The sequence below is a fragment of the Odocoileus virginianus genome, chromosome 17, assembly GCF_023699985.2.
Source record: "Odocoileus virginianus isolate 20LAN1187 ecotype Illinois chromosome 17, Ovbor_1.2, whole genome shotgun sequence".
NCBI lineage: Eukaryota > Metazoa > Chordata > Mammalia > Artiodactyla > Cervidae > Odocoileus > Odocoileus virginianus.
The window spans coordinates 58265525-58284577 of NC_069690.1; the positions used below are offsets into that span (position 1 = coordinate 58265525).

The following is a 19053-nucleotide window of genomic DNA, read 5'->3' on the forward strand; positions in this document are numbered from 1 at the left end:
CCTGATGGCTCAGATGGTAAAGAATCTGCCTGCAATGCGGGAGACCTGGCTTCGATCCCTGAGTTGGGAAGATCCCCTGGAGAAGGGAACCGCTACCCCCTCCAGTGTTCTGGCCTGGAGAATTCCATGGACAGAGGAGCCTGGCAGGCTACAGTCTATGGGGTCACAAACACCGCTACTAAGAAATTATTCTTCTGTCTTCTGCCCGACTGCAAAAGTACTCCAGCCCTCTCCCTTTCACTCTGAAATAGCATCCTTCCTCTAGAACTCCTGCATCTCCTCCACGGTCAGCCTGGTGAAGTTCCCAGGCAGCCCAGCTCCAGTATCAGCGTCCTGGTTTTCACCTCTGCCTGGAGGACATCCCTGTTGAGACTTCGCCTTCCAAACCCTGAGTACCACTTTCACTAACTCCCTAAATTGCTTTGCGGTTAGATGGTTTTCTTCCCATATCTTCCAACAGATTAGAGCTCTATGAAAACAAAATCATGTTTCATTTATCTTTTCAATCCCAATGTCTAGCAGAAATAAGACAATAATAATTTTTAATGCTCTGTTTATCCTTTTTCAATTCCACACATATATTTTTTTTTTCCAGCTTATCCATTTGGACTATGACGTGAATTCTAACATCCATTCGGATTCTCCAAACGACCAATACCTCATAATAGCTACTATTTTCATGTTGCTTTCTGATGCTCTTCTCTATTTGATATTGACATTGTACTTGGACAAAATTTTGCCCAGTAAGTGGTAACATGATTGCGATTCAACACAGTTTCATTCATTTCTATTTCTTTAAAATAACTGTCTACAACATATTAGATATAAGTTATCAAGCATCCCCTCTCCCACCAAAGTTTCTAAAATTAGCTGTAGCGGTATTCTGCATTTAATATCGCTTTCTAAGATCTTGTTCTACCATAACGTTTTAGATGGTTTCTTTAAGAAAAAGGCACTTGTAATAGATTAAGGATAATTTATAGATTAAGGATAGTAGACCCAGGATAACTACACAGTTAGTGCTTGTCTCAGAACTGGCCAAAGAACCTTAGTTCCTGATGCTGGAACTGAGGAATCTCTAAACCTTCCCAGACGGCTTGCATTGTCTTCTGGCGGCTCTGGTGCTCAAGGTGGTGACTGACCCAGTGCTTCTTTACCGCCTGTTCATGTAGCTGAATACGGACAGCAGCAGCCTCCCTGGTTTTTCCTGAAGTCCTCTTCTTGGTTCCAACGCCGAAGGGCTGATCGTGCAGCCCTTGAGGATGACATCGATCCAGATTTTCCATCCAATGACTGTTTTGAACCAGTGTCTCCAGAATTCCATGGGAAAGAAGCCATCAGGTAATGCAAATATCACGTGGGGCTGAAATGGAGAGCAGGTCTGAGAGCAGAGCTCTATCAGGCAAACTCGGAGGGGACAGAGGTTTCTCTCAGTGCCTCTGAGTACCCACCACTCCAAGATGCTGCACTCGTGAAAGGCTCCACTCGTTTTGGGGGGCCCACACCGCTATGCAGCTTACAGGACCTCAGTTCCTCAATGAGCAGGGGAACTCGGCAGTGAAAGTTCCAAGTCCTAACCACTGACTACCACTGACTACCTGGAATTCCCAAGGTTAGCCTCGTTCTTAACCACACTTGGTCTTCTCATCTTGTCTGCATTTGCTTTTACTAATATCTTAGGACAGAACGACATCCATCAGCGAAGTGATAAGCTTCATGTTTCCGTTTTCCTCATCACCTCTCTTTTATTTTGCCTTCTTTTCTCGGTCCTTTCCCTTTAGACACAGTCCTCATCTTTGTTATTCTGACCCCCCTTTTCTCTGCAGTTCACTTTATCTCCCTTCTTTTGCTTCCTGATTAATAAGACCAGAAGGAAGAAGAAAGAGGTGCAGACAAGGGGAGATGGGAAGGGGCGCCCTGGCACGCGTATCTTCCCTCTGAGATGAAGTGTGTGCTGCAGCCCATGCCGATGGCTCCATTTCCAAACCACGAGCAGCGCCTAAACTCCCTGGCTCTCCGCTCAGAATTTGCCCATCATACGGCTGCTGCCTTTGTCTCACACCTGAATGAAACCTTTCTGGTTCGCCCCCTCCACTAGGCTATTTTAACTCTGAACACTCATGATACGTAGTCTCTAAACAGTAACTACTGAAAACAAGGGTCCAGTATGAACAGACACCAAGAGCGGCGTTCCCTCACTCCTGGGGTGTCAGGGCTGTGTCACCGAGAATCGCGACCTCCCTGCAAGCTGGAATTTTCACGTCCCTTCTGATGGCTGGGCCAGAATCAGGGGCCATCAGAGGAGGCGTAGAAAGTCCTAAATGCGCAGGAGGCATTTTGTCTTCCCCAGTGGGCGGGGAGCAGGGTGTGGATGATTTGTGAGTTATAGTTAGCCATAGCAGCTCTGTGCTGTGGGAAAAACACCCCCAGAATGAACAGAGGCCTTGGGGGCAGGCAATCGCATGTTTGATCATGAGATAGTTTAGGAGTTTGAGCTATGAACTGGCAACCCTGGGCTACAGGTCTTGCTTCGTGGTTATGCCCTGTGCTGCAAACAACAGGTTGTGTGTGTGTGTGCGCGCGTGTGTGTGAGAGTTAGTCGCTCAGCTGTGTCTGACTCTTTGCGACCCTGTGGACTGTAGCCGGCCAGGCTCCTCTGTCCATGGGATTCTCCAAGCAGGAATACAGGACTGGGTTGCCATGCCCTCCTCCAAGGGATCTTCCTGACCCAGGGATCAAACCTGCATCTCCTGCACTGTGCCGCTAGGGAAGCCCTGGTGAAAAAAAGGTCACGCAGATGAAATCCACAGGACCCGGCTTAGAACAGACCTTCACTGTGCTTAGAATTTTTTTTCTCTGTACTCTGTTTTCTTATCTTTTTCCTCTTCTCCCATCTTCTTGGGAAGTATCTTGTCTCCTGGGCATTTTTCTTCTCTGCACATAGGATCTTATTCACTCTACAAATCAACCCTATGAGAGAGCGAATGTCATTCCCATTTTACTGCTGAACTCGGTGAGCTTCGAGTCCATGGATGGTGTGCATGGCTCATGAGTCTGGGACTTGACCCTGGGCGGTCTGACCCCCAAAGCCGGCGTGTCTCTTTGTGGGCACACTTGCTTCTGTCCTCCACTGGAGTAGGGGTCCTCCTCACACCATCTCATTGCCCACTTTCCCCTGGTCCAGTCACTTCTCACCATCCCCACGGCATTCTGTTTCCACGGACTCACACTGCCTGCAGACTGTGAGCTGCTCAGCGTGTGACGAGGACGGAGGCAGGCTCGGATGAGATGCCGAGATGTTTCTGTTCATCTGCGGACCTGTGTGAAGGAAAAGGACCTCCAGCCTTCCTGACAGCCTTGGTGGCTTGATTCATGAATTCTCTGTCCACCTCTACCATTTGCTCAAAACATCTTCCTCTCTTTTCAGAATAAGAAATCTTAAAAAGGCATATGGAAAAGGCAAGCACGAAAAAGTAGAAGCTTTGAAAGGTAATGAAATAACCTCACACGTAACCTAGTGATGTGATTCAGTGATGGTGCCTCACTGTTACACTGTCCCAGTCACGATTAAGAACAGATATTCCAGATGCCATGAATTGTCTTTGCACACATTATGGTTTCTTCCAAGTAAACTTCAAAATCTTATACTAATTTTAAGAAGTTGGATGCACCACTGATATCTTATGGGTTTGAAGGATACAGGATAGCATGATACTGTTTATTTTCAACTTATGGTATTAACCTTAAAGCTGTCTTTATTATAGTCAGCCTATCTTTAATGACAAGATTGCTTTTATTGAAAAAAATTGTTTATCAGATAATAATATATATCATGACAATACTGCATGTATACAAGGTGTCTCATAGAATGTGCAGCTTAATTTTTTTAAAGATTTTTTTTTTTATGTGGACCGTTTTTAAAGCCTTTTTTGAGTTTGTTACATATTGCTTCTGTTTTACGTTTTGGTTTTTTGGCTGGGAGTCATGTGGGGACCTAGCTCCCTGACCTGGGATTGAACCCACGCCTCCCACATTGGAAGGGAGAGTTAACCACTGAACTGCCAGGGAAGTCCGGGAAGATGCTATTTTAAAGGAATGAATTTGGGGGCTCATTTAATTTTGAGTATTGCTAGCCAAATATGCAGAGGCTGTGAGAACTTATAAAAATTTCAGAGACTGTAAAGTTACCACGTAGGCTCTGAGTGTCATCTTCTTGGAATCATGCCAGGCCTGGTATTTGACGTATACGAAGGCCAGATTACGGGCATCCTCGGTCACAGCGGAGCTGGGAAAACCACGCTGTTAAATATACTCAGCGGACTGTCAGCCCCAACGTCAGGTGAGAAGACGGTCAATGCCAGGACACAAGCGCGGGCAAGTGAACGCACTGTGCGTTTCATCTGTTCACTAGTTTCATTCTCAAACTCCTGTAAGCAGTTTCATCAACTAATAGCCACACCCAGGTACTTAAGAGAGGATCTTTAGAAGGTTCTTCAAGTTATTATTTATTTATTATCCAAGGGGTTGGATGTACAGTGAACATCAAGTGTTAATTCATCAAGAGTGTACAGTACTCCCCTTAGGTAAAAGGAAAATGGATAAAGAAAGTATGAGAAAATAGAAGCTTTGGAAGGTAATGAAATAGCCTCATATGTAACCTAGTGATGTGATTTAGCAATGGGTGCCTCACTGCTACACTGTCACAGTCGCTATTAAGAACAAATATTCCAGATATTATGCCTTGCCTGTATTTGAACACATTGTTTTTATCTGAGCACATTATTGTAATAATTTTGTTATAATGTTTAGAGGACTTTAGTATTGACTCCTGTTGTTTTCAGTTTTAAAATCTCTCACGTGAGACCTGGATCTTTATCCTGAGGCTGACCGTTTCCCTTCCAGGGTCCGTCACCATCTACAATCACTCACTTTCAGAAACGGCTGACCTAGAACACATCAGCAAGCTCACTGGAGTCTGCCCACAAGCCAACGTGCAATTTGGCTTCCTCACCGTGAGAGAAAACCTCAGGCTCTTTGCTAAGATAAAAGGGATTCAGCCACATGAAGTGGAGCAACAGGTAGATGCCTATGTTAGCAGTCACAGCCACAAGATGGAACCGCTTACCTAGAAAATCCTAAACGTGTTTCTGTTATTTCTATAAGTTCATCGTCAAAAGGTCCAAGAGGCCCTCTGCAATGAGCAGCAGAGTGATGGTGTCCTTAAGATAAACAGTCTAACTTTGGACTCAATATCCTTTGTTAGGTCCAACAGGTTTTACAGGATCTGGACATGGGAAGCATTCAAGACGTTCTTGCTCAAAATTTAAGCGGTGGACAGAAGAGGAAACTGACATTTGGGATTGCCATTTTAGGAGATCCCCAGGTAGGTCGACCTGAAATTACTAGTGAAATCTGGTGGAGAGTTGTGAAACTGTGGTGTGCGATCACATTTAATTTGCAACTGATGAATGTCAGAGAACTGTTCCAGTGAAGAGTTAAGTGCTAAAACGTTTCTCCTAAATAATTTTACAAGTACAGATGAGTCTTGAACAGCGCAGGGTTCGGGGCGGGGGTGGGCAGCCCTCCGCACAGCGGGAAATCCTAGTAGCGCCTCCGGGACAGCCGTCGGCACACACGGTCCCGCCCCTGCAAACGCCTCCAGCTGGGACTGTGCGCAGTGCGGCGCGCAGTGACAACCATCCGCGAACACGCAGGCCCGCGCGGCGCGAAGCCGCGCCGCTCACCCGTTCGCCGTACGCCGCTCTCCGTTTTTTGTTCGCTTTCTTTTTTATTAGCTGATTTTGGGGTGCTCTCATTTATGGAGACCCCGCTGCTGTCCGACGCCGCGTTCGTCTCTGCTGTGCGCCGGTGTCCGTCAGCCCTGCGCACACGCCCTCCCCGGGGGCTCCCTCCCCGCCCAGCCCGGCCCTCCAGGTCATCGCGGAGCCCAGCGGAGCTCCCTGCTCCCGCAGCAGCTTCCCGCCCGCGGCCCGTCTCACACCCAGCGCGTACACAGGTCCATCCTCGTCTCCTGACTCATCGCTTTTCGCAAGAATCCCGCAGAAACGGGGAAAGCGATTTCAGGGCCTTTCCTGCCGTGCAGGTTTTGCTGTTGGACGAGCCGACGGCGGGCTCAGACCCTCTTTGGAGACACCGGGTGTGGAACCTCCTGCGGGAGAGGAAGTCAGACCACGTGGTCCTCTTCAGCACGCCGTTCATGGACGAGGCTGACGTCCTGGCTGGTGAGCCTCGCGTTTCCTTCGTGTATCTCCGTGACGACTTGGGGCCCCGGGGGGACCGTGTGCAGCGAGGCTCCAGTGCAGCTGCCGGGCATGTGTCTCCCTCGAGCCAGGCGGGGGGACGGTCCTCTGGCCGATGCGAGTGTCTTCATCCCCGAGGGCATTGTCCCAGCAAGGATTCTGACCCTACTGCAAAGCATCTCACCTGTTGTAAAATACAAAGCACACTCCCCACGATGTGTTCTGATTTGCCCTGTCTGAAGGGCACTCCCCACGTGGCTCGGTGGTAGAGTCCGCCTGCACTGTAGAGACGCAAGACGTGTGGGTTCAGTCCCTGGGTCGGGAAGATCCCCTGGAGGAGGAAAGGCAACCCACTCCAGTATTCTTGACCGGACAATCCCCATGGACAGAGGAGCCTGGCGGGCTGCCGTCCATGGGGTCCCAAAGAGTTGGACACGACTGAGGACACATGCACACATTCAGTATATTCGGAATATCGGTTGGCTTGAAACATCCTTTTAGTGTATGACGGTTTTTCTAAATATACTCAGGAATAAACTAACACATCACTTGATTTATCAGATGTTGAAGAACGTGGCTGACTTGTGGCCAGAATTAGGATGTGCCTGTATTAGTGAGTGGTTCTCCTAAAATACACTGTTCATGAATTTGTTCTTTTTTTAATAAATAGTGAAAAAATAATCTCTGAATACAATTTATTTCTTTCTTCCAACTCAGACAGGAAAGTGTTTATGTCCAACGGAAGGCTGAAGTGTTCCGGCTCTTCTCTGTTCCTGAAGAGGAAATGGGGCATCGGCTACCATCTAAGGTACAGCCCTTACTGTATGTTAGAATGTGCTGGAAGTGTCAGGGTCATCACTGTGAGCCTGTTCACATAGGTTGCTCCATTAGTAAGATCACTTTGAGAGAGCTGTGTTAGAACAACACCACAACTGCTCTCCTCCTTAGCTAGAATGAGTGATTTATGGGATTGTAGACATTGAGAATGTACGCTGATTACACCACGTCTGTGGCTTCCCTGATGGCTCAGTGCTAAAGACCCCGCCTCCAATGCAGGAGACGCGGATTGGATCCCTGGGTCGGGAAGGTCCCCTGGAGGAGGGCACGGCGACCCACCCCAGTGTTCTTGCCTGGAGAATCCCACGGACAGAGGAGTCTGGTGGGCCACAGTCCACGGGGTCACAAAGAGTCGGACGTGACTCGGCGACTAAACAACAACCACCAGTGAGATTTAAACAGTATCCAGAAAATATGTTCACAGCCCAGTGTTTGCTAAGAGAAACTTACTGACACTCCAGCCTCTCTCTTATCCTGTCTCTGATGTTTATTTTTGCCAGTCGTAGCAATTTCAATAGCTTCCTCTCTGTTCCCCCTGACTTCATTTTCCCTGTCAATTGTTTCTGTCTCCTTTTAGCACTATTAAGTAATGTCTATCACTTACTAAGCGTGGACTAAATTTTAGATATGTCCTAAGATATTTACATGTGGAATACCTATATAATCATACTTAATTCCCCAGATAACTTTAGGAAATGGTATTACTATGCTTCTTTGACAAGTCAAAGAATTTTAATAATCTACCCACTGTCACGTCATTTACACCGTGCTTAGTCGCTCAGTCGTGTCCAACTCTTTGTGACCCTTGGACCCAGAGGACCAAGCTCCTCTGTCCAAGGGGTTCTCCAGACAAGAACACTGGAGTGGGTTGCCGTGCCCTCCCCCAGGGGATCTTCCCCACCCAGGGAGCAAACCCAGTCTCCTGCATTGCAATTTGGACTGAGATTATATATGTGATGTAAATTACTCCCTACACTTCGCAGTAAAGTGTAATATTTCTCAAAAAGTGATCCAAGCCTTTCCATCCCCAGGGGCTAAGTGGACCCCACATCGTTCCCTCCAAGTGTTTTATGGTTGCTCAGTCACTGAGTCGTGACCGACTCTGTGTGACCCCATGACCCCAAGCACAGCAGGCTTCCCGGTCCTTCACTGTCTCCCGGATTGACTCAAGCTCATGGCCATTGAGTTGGTGATGCCATCCAAGCACTTCATCCTCTGTCACCCACTTCTCCTGCCTTCAGCGTCTTATCCAATGAGTCGGCTCTTTACAACAGGTGACCAAAATATTGGAGCTTCAGCTTCAGCGTCAGTCCTTCCAATGAATATTCAGGACTGACTTCCTTTAGGATGGACTGGTTGGATCTCCTTGCAGTCCAAGGGACTCTCAAGAGTCTTCTCCAACACCACAGTTCAAAAGCATCAATTCTTCAGTGATCAGCTTCCTTTATGGTCCAAATTTCACATCGGTACATGACTACTGGAGAAACCATAGCTTTGACTGGATAGTGGTTAACCACTGTAGAGTGGTTAAATGGATCTCACATCATTCACTCTCAAGTGTTTATCTTGATCTAATTTATGATCCACCATGATTTCGGGGCACGACCTGGTTGAGTAAATGCCTCAGCTAAAACCAACATGGGCCGTCCTCTGGGGACCTCCACACTGTAGCGTCCTGACTCTGCTTAAGGTGGGACGCCTGTGTGCTGATTCTTCCTCCACCGCATTTTAACCGTGTTCAAATCTCATCCGCTCTTGAAGGTCTTCTCTGGTCTTCTCTTGAACAATAAGCACCCTCTTTACCACAACTTTGAAAGCACTATTTTGAATTGTTGCCTGAGGCATCTTAATTAACTTCTTTGATCCTCGGTTTAAAAAGCAAAACAATAATACCTACTTTGCAGTGAAGGCTAAAAATATTGAAATGAATACCTGACGAGGAACCAGCTGCTCAGCTAGTTGAGCTCAGCTTCCCTCCCCCTTCCTCCTGTTACGCGCTGCCTCATCTCTCTGCCATGTCCCAGCTCCTTCAGGGAAGGCACGACATTCTCCCTGTTTGGTGTCCTGAAGAGCGAGTCTCACAGGGTCTTATAAACTCAGAATGCTTTTAGCTACAGTTGATTTTTTTAGATTTGTCTCGCCAAAGTCCATTACGACGCCCTTGTCATTGTACAACCTCAGTAAGTTTCTTTTTCTTTTTAGTGTCAGATAAAGTCTCTGACTTTTTATTTAAATTTTAATACTTATTTATTTACTTGGCTGCCCCGGGTCTTAGTTGCAGCACCTGGGGTCTAGTCCCTGACCGTGGATGGAACCTGGGCCCCCCACATTGGGAGGGAGCATGGAGTCCTAGCCACTGGATCACCAGGCAAGTCCAGCCTCAGTAAATGTCAGTGGATGTGACTAATAATAGGGTTTTTTAAATCTAATGATTCCATACAGAACTTTATATGTCCTCATCAAGAAGATGGACCAACTTTGACTTGAATAAATTTTGCCCCCCTGAAAAGATAAAATTAGCTAACATATTTTGAGGTTTACACGTTGCCAGGAACTATATGATTCCATACATACTGTGTTTTGCTATGTCTTCCAAAATTCTTGGAGACCTGAGTGTTATTTCCCATCACAGAGCAGAAAATAGATGCTCAGAGGCCTAAATCTGGAACTTGGACCAGCAGGACACGAGAACTGTGTTCTGAACGACTGCAGCAAATGAACACCCTTTCTTTCTGCTGCCTCCACTCTGTTTTGTAGAACTCATACTTTACTGCAAAGAGAGAATTCAAAAGTTGAGATTTTGAACAGTTGGAGGCAAAATCGCCATTCCCCTACCTGACCCCAGTCAGGATGGAGCCGGATATCTTTCTCCCAAATAACAAACCTTGAGTCTCCTTACCTATCCTTAAGTGTTGTGAGTGTTAGTCACTCAGTTGTACCCAACTCTTTGCGACCCCATGGACTGCAGCCCACCAGGCTCCTCTGTCCATGAGATTGTCCAGGCAAGGATATTGGGGTGGGTTACTATTTCCTTCTCCAGGGGATCTTCCCAACCCAGGGATCGAACCCGGGTCTCCTGCGCTGCAGGCAGATTCTTTACCATCTGAGCCTCCAGGGAAGCATCCCTTAATGTTTCTCCCTCTGCATGTTGTGCAGATGATACAGCTTGGGCTACATTGATATTTTTAAGTCTTGCTTCCTCTATTAGACTGTACTGTTTTGTCTCATAAATATTAATGAAGCGACAAACACATGCTAGGATTCTTTGTATAGGTGGTGTTGGATAAGAACAGCCTTAACTTACTGTTTTTCAACACCAGTTTGCATCTGAATGAGACGTGTGATCCAGAGAGTGTAACATCGATTGTTAAACACCACATCCCTGATGCCAAATTAACAGCCCAAAGTGAAGAAAAGCTGACATATATTCTGCCTTTGGAAAGGACAAACAAATTTCCAGGTAACAGAATGCAAGAGACCACAGAATTGTTTGTAATAATGTTGCGTATGATCACTGTGGTGTTTAGAATGATGGTTGATATTCTGCTGCTTTCAAAGTACATGTCTCTGTGAATTATTTATGACATTGTTTAATATTTCAATAGCACTTGTGAGTACACTGAAGCAGGAAAATGCTAATTATGTTTCAAGTTACAACATGTGCAGCCAAGAGATACAGAGCGACATCAAGCTACAATGAGAAGCATTAGGGGAATTTGTGTCAGAAATGCCTGAGAAGGAGGTCCAGGCAGGAAGAGGTCTGGGCAAACCCTGGCGGGGAATCAGATGAGAGCCAAGGGAGCATGCACTATAGGTAGATGGTGTCATAAGCACCGCGACATAATGTTATAATCTGCACAATTCGACAGTAATTATGATCAGCCTATAAGAAGATCAAGAGCTTTCCTGCAAACACGAATGGCTGGAGAGCCATTGCCTTTACCCCTCTTCAGTCTGGTTTCCCAATATGCTATTTCATTCCCCAAGCATTCTGAGCTGGATTGTATTACAAAGTGTAACCCATAAAAAATGTGTTTACTTTATTAAATTCCAAGAACTTGCCAACTCTTGATGGAAGGTCCTGGGGCCAATCTGCATGCTTGAATTAATAAGCCTGCAGCAGTCACGGCTAATAAAGAAATACAGCACCAGGCAAGCCCGGCTGCCAGAGCCAGACTGGCTGGATTCAAAGCCCAGCTGTGCTGACTGCCCTGTCACCCCAGGCAGGTTATGTTTGACCATTTGTAAAAGGAGGTGCATATTAGTACGAACTTTATAGGGTGTTTATGAAGCTTCAATTCATTTACATTTATTATGAAAATGTTAAATATAAATCAAGCACCTGGAAGATACCTGACAGCTAGCACCTATGGAATTTCAGCAAGTCTCAGACACCCTCGGTTTCAGAATGTGCCACCAAGGAGGAGACAGAAAGGAACGCTGCTGGCTTTTAAAATACGACCTCCTTGCATTTATGACACATGCTCGTTTCAGAGGCATTAAACATTGATGAAATGCATTCATTTTAGAATCGGTGAACTAATGATCATATTAACGCACACAATGCCTTTGATATTTGTATTGTTTGTGTGCACACGTGCTAAGTTGTGTCCAACTCTTCTGCAGCCCCACGGAGTGTGGCCCGCCAGGCTCCTCTGTCCGTGGGATTCCCAGGCAAGAATGCTGGAGTGGGCTGCCATTTCCTCCTCCAGGGGGATCCTCCCGACCCAGGGGTGAAACCTGTGACTCCGGCACTGGCAGGCGGATTCTTTACCACTGAGCCAGCTGGGAAGCCTAACAATTACATTTTTAAAAAACACATTAAATAAAATAGAACACTTTCTTTTCCCAAACCCCCCACATGTGTAGTAGTCTAGGCATAAGACAAGAAATTTCTAGATTTTTATACCCAAGAAGGTCTGGAAATTAACACACTCTATAGTTTATCTTAGAAGTAAGGGAATATCTATAGCATAGGTTTGTTTCTGATGAATGTATTTGTCCTATCACAAATGTTTTCTACTTTGAAAAACATAGTTATTATCAATCTCATTACAACTGATATTAATTTGGTACATTTTTATGCCTATTTTTAGACCTATATAGGGATCTTGAAAGCTGTTCCAACCAGAGCATTGAGAATTATGGTATTTCCATGACAACATTGAATGAAGTGTTCTTAAAATTAGAAGGAAAATCAGCTATTGACGAATCAGGTAATAAATAATTTTTTAACTTGAAATGTCTCATTCTGTGCTATATTTTGTCCTGAAAACACACTTGGAATGATGAAAGTTCTATGATTTTCGAGGTGCTATGATTCAATATGATCTTGGAAAAAGTTAGAGCAGATGAGAAGTCTATTTCTTGTTTTCTTCCCTCTTCTCTCAATACTGGTCTCACCTCTTGGATTCTGTATTTTGTCCCAGACATTTTACTAAGCTGTGAAATACAGCGGTGTACAGAGTAAGTCTTTATGTGGCAGACATAAATATGCAATATAGTGGTTTTTGAATGTTACTGCTATGGATAAAAGAAAATTAGAATTGAGAGTTGAAAGTTATTTTCTTGACATATTTGAGGATATTATTTCACTATTAGGCTTCTCTGGTGGCTCAGTGGTGAAGAATCTGCCTGCAATGCAGGAGACTGGGGTTCGATCCCTGGGTCAGGAAGATCCCCTTGAGAAGGAAATGGCAACCCACTCCAGTATTTCACTATTGCTGTTGAAAGATTTGCTGTCAGTCTAATTGCTACTCCTCAGAAGGTTTTCTGCCTTTCTTCTCTAGTTGCTCTAAGATAATTCTTTGGTCTCTGGTCTAACTTCATCTACTGTGTTTAGTCTTGACCATGCTCTTGTCTTCTTTTCTTTCTTGATTGCTCAGGTGGGAAGCCTTTTTTATATACTTGATAACTTTTTTAAGTGATATAATTCACTTTTAGGGAACATACATTCAAAACATCTAGACTTGATCAATTTCTCGGCTTCTCTTCCAAAAGAGGTAACTTTATCTACTTTTCAGACTTCCCTTGTGGCTCAGATGGTAAAGAATCCAGCTGCAATGCAGGGACCCAGGTTTGACCCCTGGGTGGGGAAGATCCACTGGAGAAGGGAATGGCAACCCACTCCAGTATTCTTGCCTGGAGAATCCCATGGACAGAGGAGCCTGGTGGGCTACAGTCCTTGGGATCACCAAGAGTCAGACATGAATAAGCAATTTTCACGGACCTAGTTTTCAGCTATGGCTATGTTAAAAATATTGTCTCAACCAATTTCATATTCTTCTGTTCTTCATATTCTTTCATATTCTCCTTGGTCAAAAATTCTAAGAGAGTTTGTCTCTTACAATAGATTTCTCCCAGGCTAAATATGGATTTCTGTTCATTATGTTCTCTCCAATGAATTCAGTCCTTTAAAGCTCTAGATACAGAGCTATTTTTTTTTCCAGAAAATGTAAGATTTCCTTTTATTATGTTGGTATTTTCTCTTCCTGTATTGTATCTTTTTATCTTTTTTGCTGTGTTCCTGTTTCTTTAGCAGTTTCTCTAGTGGTGCCCTGAATTAGATTATTTGCATCTTTGCCCAAGAGTCTCCTCTGACAACAATTGTTGAAAAGACGATGCTAGGAAAATCTGAACAATGCACGTTAGCATCACTGACTCAATGGACGTGAGTTTGAGCAGACTCCGGGAGACAGTGAGGGACAGGGGAAGGTGGTGTGCCGCATTCCACGGGGCCGCAGAGAGCCGGACAGGACTGAGCGACTGAACCGCAGCACAGCGGCTCTTCGCAAACGACCGGTTTCGTCTTTTGTAGGAACTGGAGTTTGGGAACAGAGTGACAGGACAGACGACCCAGGCAACCTCGCGGAGCTGGAACAAGTTGCGCTGTCCTTCGGCGAGGCGAACAGCACGGTCGGCGGCCTGGCCCTCTGGCGGCAGCAGCTCTGTGCAGTGGCCAAAGTCCGCCTCCTGAAGCTCAAGAGCGAAAAGCGAGCCCTGCTGGCCATGTGAGTACCTGCGAGCTTCCGATTCACAGGAGCAGCGTGCTCTCACCAAACCCAAGAGAGACGAACTGAGACGGCCTCTTTAACACGGAAACCAGTGTTTCCTTAACTGTCTATTTTATGCTGGAGCATGCTCTTGTTGTGTCACTAAGTTGTGTCCAGTTCTTTTGTGACCCCGTGGACAGAAGCCAGGCTCCTCTGTCCAGGGGATGCAGCCAGCCAACAATATTGTGATGGTCTCAGGTGGGCAGCGAAGGGACTCAGCCTTACACACACATGTCCACTCTCCCCCAAGCTCCCCTCCCGTGCAGGCTGCCATATAACACCGACAGAGCCACTGTGCTGGACAGCAGGTCCTTGCTGGTTATCGTTTTAAACAGAGCACTGTGTCTGTGTCCATCCCAAACAACCAAGCATCCTTTCCCTCTTCTCCAACCCCCCACCCCCACCCCGGCAACTGTAAGTTCACACAGAAACCAATTTTAATTGTTTTGGTGGATATGTAATTAAACCAGATAAAGTTTGGGATTTTTCTTTTAATTTTGACAGAATCTGCTCTGATCAAAGGGTTGAAGTAGTTTTTCAGGAGCTTGGAAGTCAGGCCCTAGGTTCTAAGGACTTGCCTCTTTCCCCAGAGTAGCTCTGTGCCCGTTTTTATTTGAGCACAGAATTCAGGTCATTTCCTGGAACTTACCTGTAGAGCTCCAGGCCCTTTGTTAAGTACTACCTCCTTGCAAGAGTCCTCTCTCTACCCAGGACATATATTCATTAAAAAATATTTGTGAGTACTCCTGCACAACACTCTCTGCTAAATGTCTGTAACCCTTATCGAATAAGCCAGACATGAGATTTGGCTTTGGAGGGTGATTAGAAGTACACTAAAGAAGCATAATGCAACAATAGCCAGGAGAGGGATGCAACCTAGATGTGCATCGACAGATGAATGCATAAAGAAGCTGTGGTCCCTACATACAATGGAGTATCACTCAGCCATAAAAAGGAATGAATCTGAGTCCGTTCTGGTGAGGTGGATGAACTTAGATCCTTTACGCATAGTGAAGTAAGTCAAAAAGAGAAAAACAATACCGTATATTAATGTATCTATATACATGGAATCTAGACGGATGGCACTGATGAACCTGTTTGCAGAAGAGGAATAGAGACACGTAGAGAACAGAGGCATGCACGCGGCAGAGGAAGGAGATGGCGGGATGAACTGAGATCAGCACTGACGTATACACACCACAAGTGTAAAGTGGACAGCTAGTGGGAAGCTGCCGCATGACCCAGGGAGCTCATCCTGGAGCTCTGCGACAGCCTGGAGCGGGGTGGTGGGGAGGGGGGTGAGACAGAGGCTCGAGAGGGAGGGGGCGTGTGGACACGTACGGCTGATTCACGTTGTACAGTGGAAACCAACGTAGCGCTGGAACGCAATTATCCTCCAATTAAAATAAAAGCAAAAAAAAAAAGAGCAGAGCGCACAGTTAGACAGTATCGTCAGCTGTAGCACTGATACAAGAGAAATGATGTCCACGTGGGGCTTCCAAAAAAAAGACTCTTACATGAGGGAGAATTTGAATTTGGTGGAAGAAAATGGAGCACATAGCTAAGGAGAGAAAGGAGGATGAAAAAGCAGGCAGAGGAGGCAGTTTGCGGCATGGAGATACATGAGGAGAGAGGGAAAACTGGACTTAATTTGAGTTAGTTGCCATCCTGCAGCGCAGGATGTACGGAAGAGAAAGAATAATTCTGATTACACGTTAAGTAGAGCTAAGGAGTTTGGGCTTTATACAAAGTAAGGAACTAATGAGGTCCTTTTATTATTTTTGAATGGGTAATTGGTATAACTAGAACAGAATGCCAAGAAACTTAATTGCACAACCGTGCAAAAACATTTGGAAAGAGTAGGCCCTGGAGACAAGGAAGAGACATCGGGGGCAGTTTGAAAGAGGTCAGGAAAGGGCTCACTCGGGTCTAAATTTGAAAAGTAGGAGAGAGGTTTTGGAGGCAAGCAGTAATGATGACACAGGAAGCAGAAAATGTCACCGTTCGGAAAAGGGACAGAAGGGAGAGAAATAAGTAGACGCAGACCGAGGCTCAGGCTTGCGCAAATGAGAAAACGTCATTTATAGGAACTGGGAACAGGAGGAGGAGAAGGTTCAGGCCGTAGGAAGTCTGGGTGTTGGTGACATGCCAGCTTGCAGAGTTCCAGAAAAAGATGGCAAGCAGGGCTGAAACAGGATGAAGAAATGGGCGCTGGAGAGAGAGATTTCAGAGTCATCCTCAGCTGACTTTGTCAACTGGAAAGACGTGTTCGGAGGGGGAGGGGGAGGCGGTTTAGAGACACACAGACCAAGAACAGACGCACACGCGCCACCTCATGTCAGAAAAAAGAAAAGAGTGGGGGCGGGGGGGCACATTCATATGCTTGACTAGTGTTTGTAACTTATTTCTATTTTCACAGTTACCTGTTTGCAATAGTTGCTACAGATGAATTGTTTTCTTGTCCATTTCCTCCTTGTAGATTACTGCTTTTTGGCATTACCTTTGGTCCTCAGCTTTTGGAGCATCTGTTCTACCGGTTACATCAAAAAAGCTATTCTTGGGGACTATCTCCAAACATGTACTTCCTCTCCCCGGGTCAACCACCTCGAGCCCCGCTGACCTGCTTACTGGTCATCAACAGAACAGGTGAATGCGCGGCTGGACGCACCGGTTCAATGTTGATTCGTGTTGAGAGACTCCCCTAGACCATGCGAACCACGAGGGGAGAAGGAATTCTGTATGTTTTAGAAAAGTGTAGGTTAGATCAAATAGGAAATAAATTCGAAAGTGAAAAATATAAGGTAGGGGAGTTTGTTTTTAAAAACACATTTTGCAAGTTTACTTAAAGCTTATAGCATGTTGCACAAAGCAACTCAAGGGAATTTAGAAACGTGGTTACTGGTTGATGTGTGAGGTCTTTCCATAACACTTTTTAAGTACTATGCAGTTGTGAGCTTTGGAGAAAAAAAAAATTTTCCATATTTCTAAGATGGAAGTTTAATATGGTCGAGGATTTGAATGTTAATTTTAAGTAGCATTTCACACAAACAGAAGTGATAAGTAAATGCTTCAGCTGTAGGTGAAGCAAGTCTGACGTCTCCTTGACACCAGAAAGGATTTTAGTCCCACGGCATTGGATCTGGCTTTGTAAGGGAATCCTTAGAGTCCTTATTATGGTATGCTTTGAGTGACATCATTTAGTGTTTTAAAAAATATTCCTTTCTGTGTTTCACTTCATTTTTGCTTCTTTTGATCTTACCTGCACGGTAGGGTCAAGCATTGATGACTTCATACAGTCACTGAGGCACCAAAACATCGCTTTAGAAGTGGACGCCTTTGGAACCAGAAATGGCCCCAGTGAATCATCATACAACGGGGCCATCACCGTGACAGGAGATGACAAGGTAGGCCGGGCTCTGACGCCCAGCACGTCAAAGACGGGCAGGAACGTGCAGCTTGAACAATGCACATCAGCTGACGCCAAAGGCCAATCTGACACAAGCAGATGGGAAATTTCTGATTTTTAGAGGTTCATTCATTCTGCACATTCTTTATTTGTAAACTGAATGTGTCACATCCTGAAACAAAGCCTACTGTTGTATTTAAGTGAGGTTGCATCATGGAGTTCTATAGTGAGTGTTTAAAGTTTAAAGTGAAAGTCACTCTGTCGTGTCAAATTGTTTGTGACCCTCCATGAAATTCTCCAGGCCAGAATACTGGAGCAGGTAGCCTTTCCCTTCTCCAGGGGACCCTCCCAACCCGGGGATCAAACCTAAGTCTCCCACATTGCAGGCAGATTCTTTACCAGCTGAGCCACAAGTGTTGCTGCTAAAAATCATGTGGTGTATTTTGTTTTAGTTTAGGCATAAATAGTCACGCAGCGAATGCTGTCGCAGTTGGCAGAGATCAAAATACTGAACTCATTGCAGTATATTGGGAATTAATTGAATAATATGAGTGATGGTAGTATTCATGACACTTAGTGCTTTAGCCTCCCTGTGTTGTCCATAATTTGAAAGCTTTTCTACCATGCACTTTCATTAAATTGTATATTTGCTTTCTGAGGACTTAGAATGCATATTTGCTATGCTTTAGGATCCCAGATTTTCAATAGCCTGTAACACCAAAAGGCTGAATTGCTTTCCTGTACTCATGGACATCATTAGCAATGGGCTACTTGGAATGCTTAATTCTTCAGAACACATTCAGACAGACAGAGGCACATATTTTGAGGTAAGTATAGTATCATCTCACTTTTCGTGGGTCATGAGACGTTTTCAGTAAAATACTTGAAATGCTGAAATAACAGGGTAGTTTTTATGAACTTATTCTTGAATGTTTGTTTTATATGCAACTAAATTAGCATATATATTTATATGTACACACATATGTGTATACATACATATGCAATATTTAGCAATATTGCAAAGCACTGTAACTTTAATTAGATGACAGGGCCAATGGAACAACAGAAATACAATTAATTGGGAAAAAATGATGAATTTTGGGCTTAGATGTGTTAGCATCTGTGGCTCTCAGTAGTGGGACCTAGTTAAACAGCCAGCATCTTAAATGCCAGGCTTTGTGACCTTGTAACAACTGGACTTTTGTAGATCTAGGGTCAACAATCCACAAAAAAATACAGATAAAAAGTTTATCATGGGGCTTCCCCGGTGGCTCAGTGGATTAGAATCTACCTGCCGATGCAGGAAACGTGGGTTCGACCTCTGGTCTGGGAAGATCCCACAGGCCACAGAGCCACTAGATCTGTGGGCCACAACCACTGGGTCTGTGCTCTGGATCCGGAGCCACCGAGCCCACATGCCCGAGCTCCAGAGCAGGAGGAGCCGCCGCGGTGAGAACCCCGGGCACCGCAGCTAGAGAGGGGCCTGTGCAGCACCGAA

The 19053-nt window shown here is 45.3% G+C and overlaps 1 protein-coding gene across 3 annotated transcripts in view; it reads left to right on the plus strand.

Annotated features, from left to right (window-relative positions):
* The window catches only part of LOC110126162 (ATP-binding cassette sub-family A member 9-like), a 61817-nt gene that overhangs the window by 13013 nt on the left and 29751 nt on the right, over positions 1–19053 (plus strand). For all 3 annotated transcript variants that reach the window (XM_020875641.2, XM_070480084.1, XM_070480083.1), the window contains exons 9-22: positions 596–743; positions 1173–1341; positions 3428–3489; positions 4229–4339; positions 4903–5078; positions 5264–5383; positions 6104–6242; positions 6978–7068; positions 10418–10557; positions 12194–12313; positions 13915–14107; positions 16629–16795; positions 17420–17553; positions 18245–18382. In XM_020875641.2, coding sequence (XP_020731300.2) covers positions 596–743; positions 1173–1341; positions 3428–3489; positions 4229–4339; positions 4903–5078; positions 5264–5383; positions 6104–6242; positions 6978–7068; positions 10418–10557; positions 12194–12313; positions 13915–14107; positions 16629–16795; positions 17420–17553; positions 18245–18382 — 1908 coding nt within the window. The remainder of the gene's footprint in view (positions 1–595; positions 744–1172; positions 1342–3427; positions 3490–4228; positions 4340–4902; positions 5079–5263; positions 5384–6103; positions 6243–6977; positions 7069–10417; positions 10558–12193; positions 12314–13914; positions 14108–16628; positions 16796–17419; positions 17554–18244; positions 18383–19053) is intronic.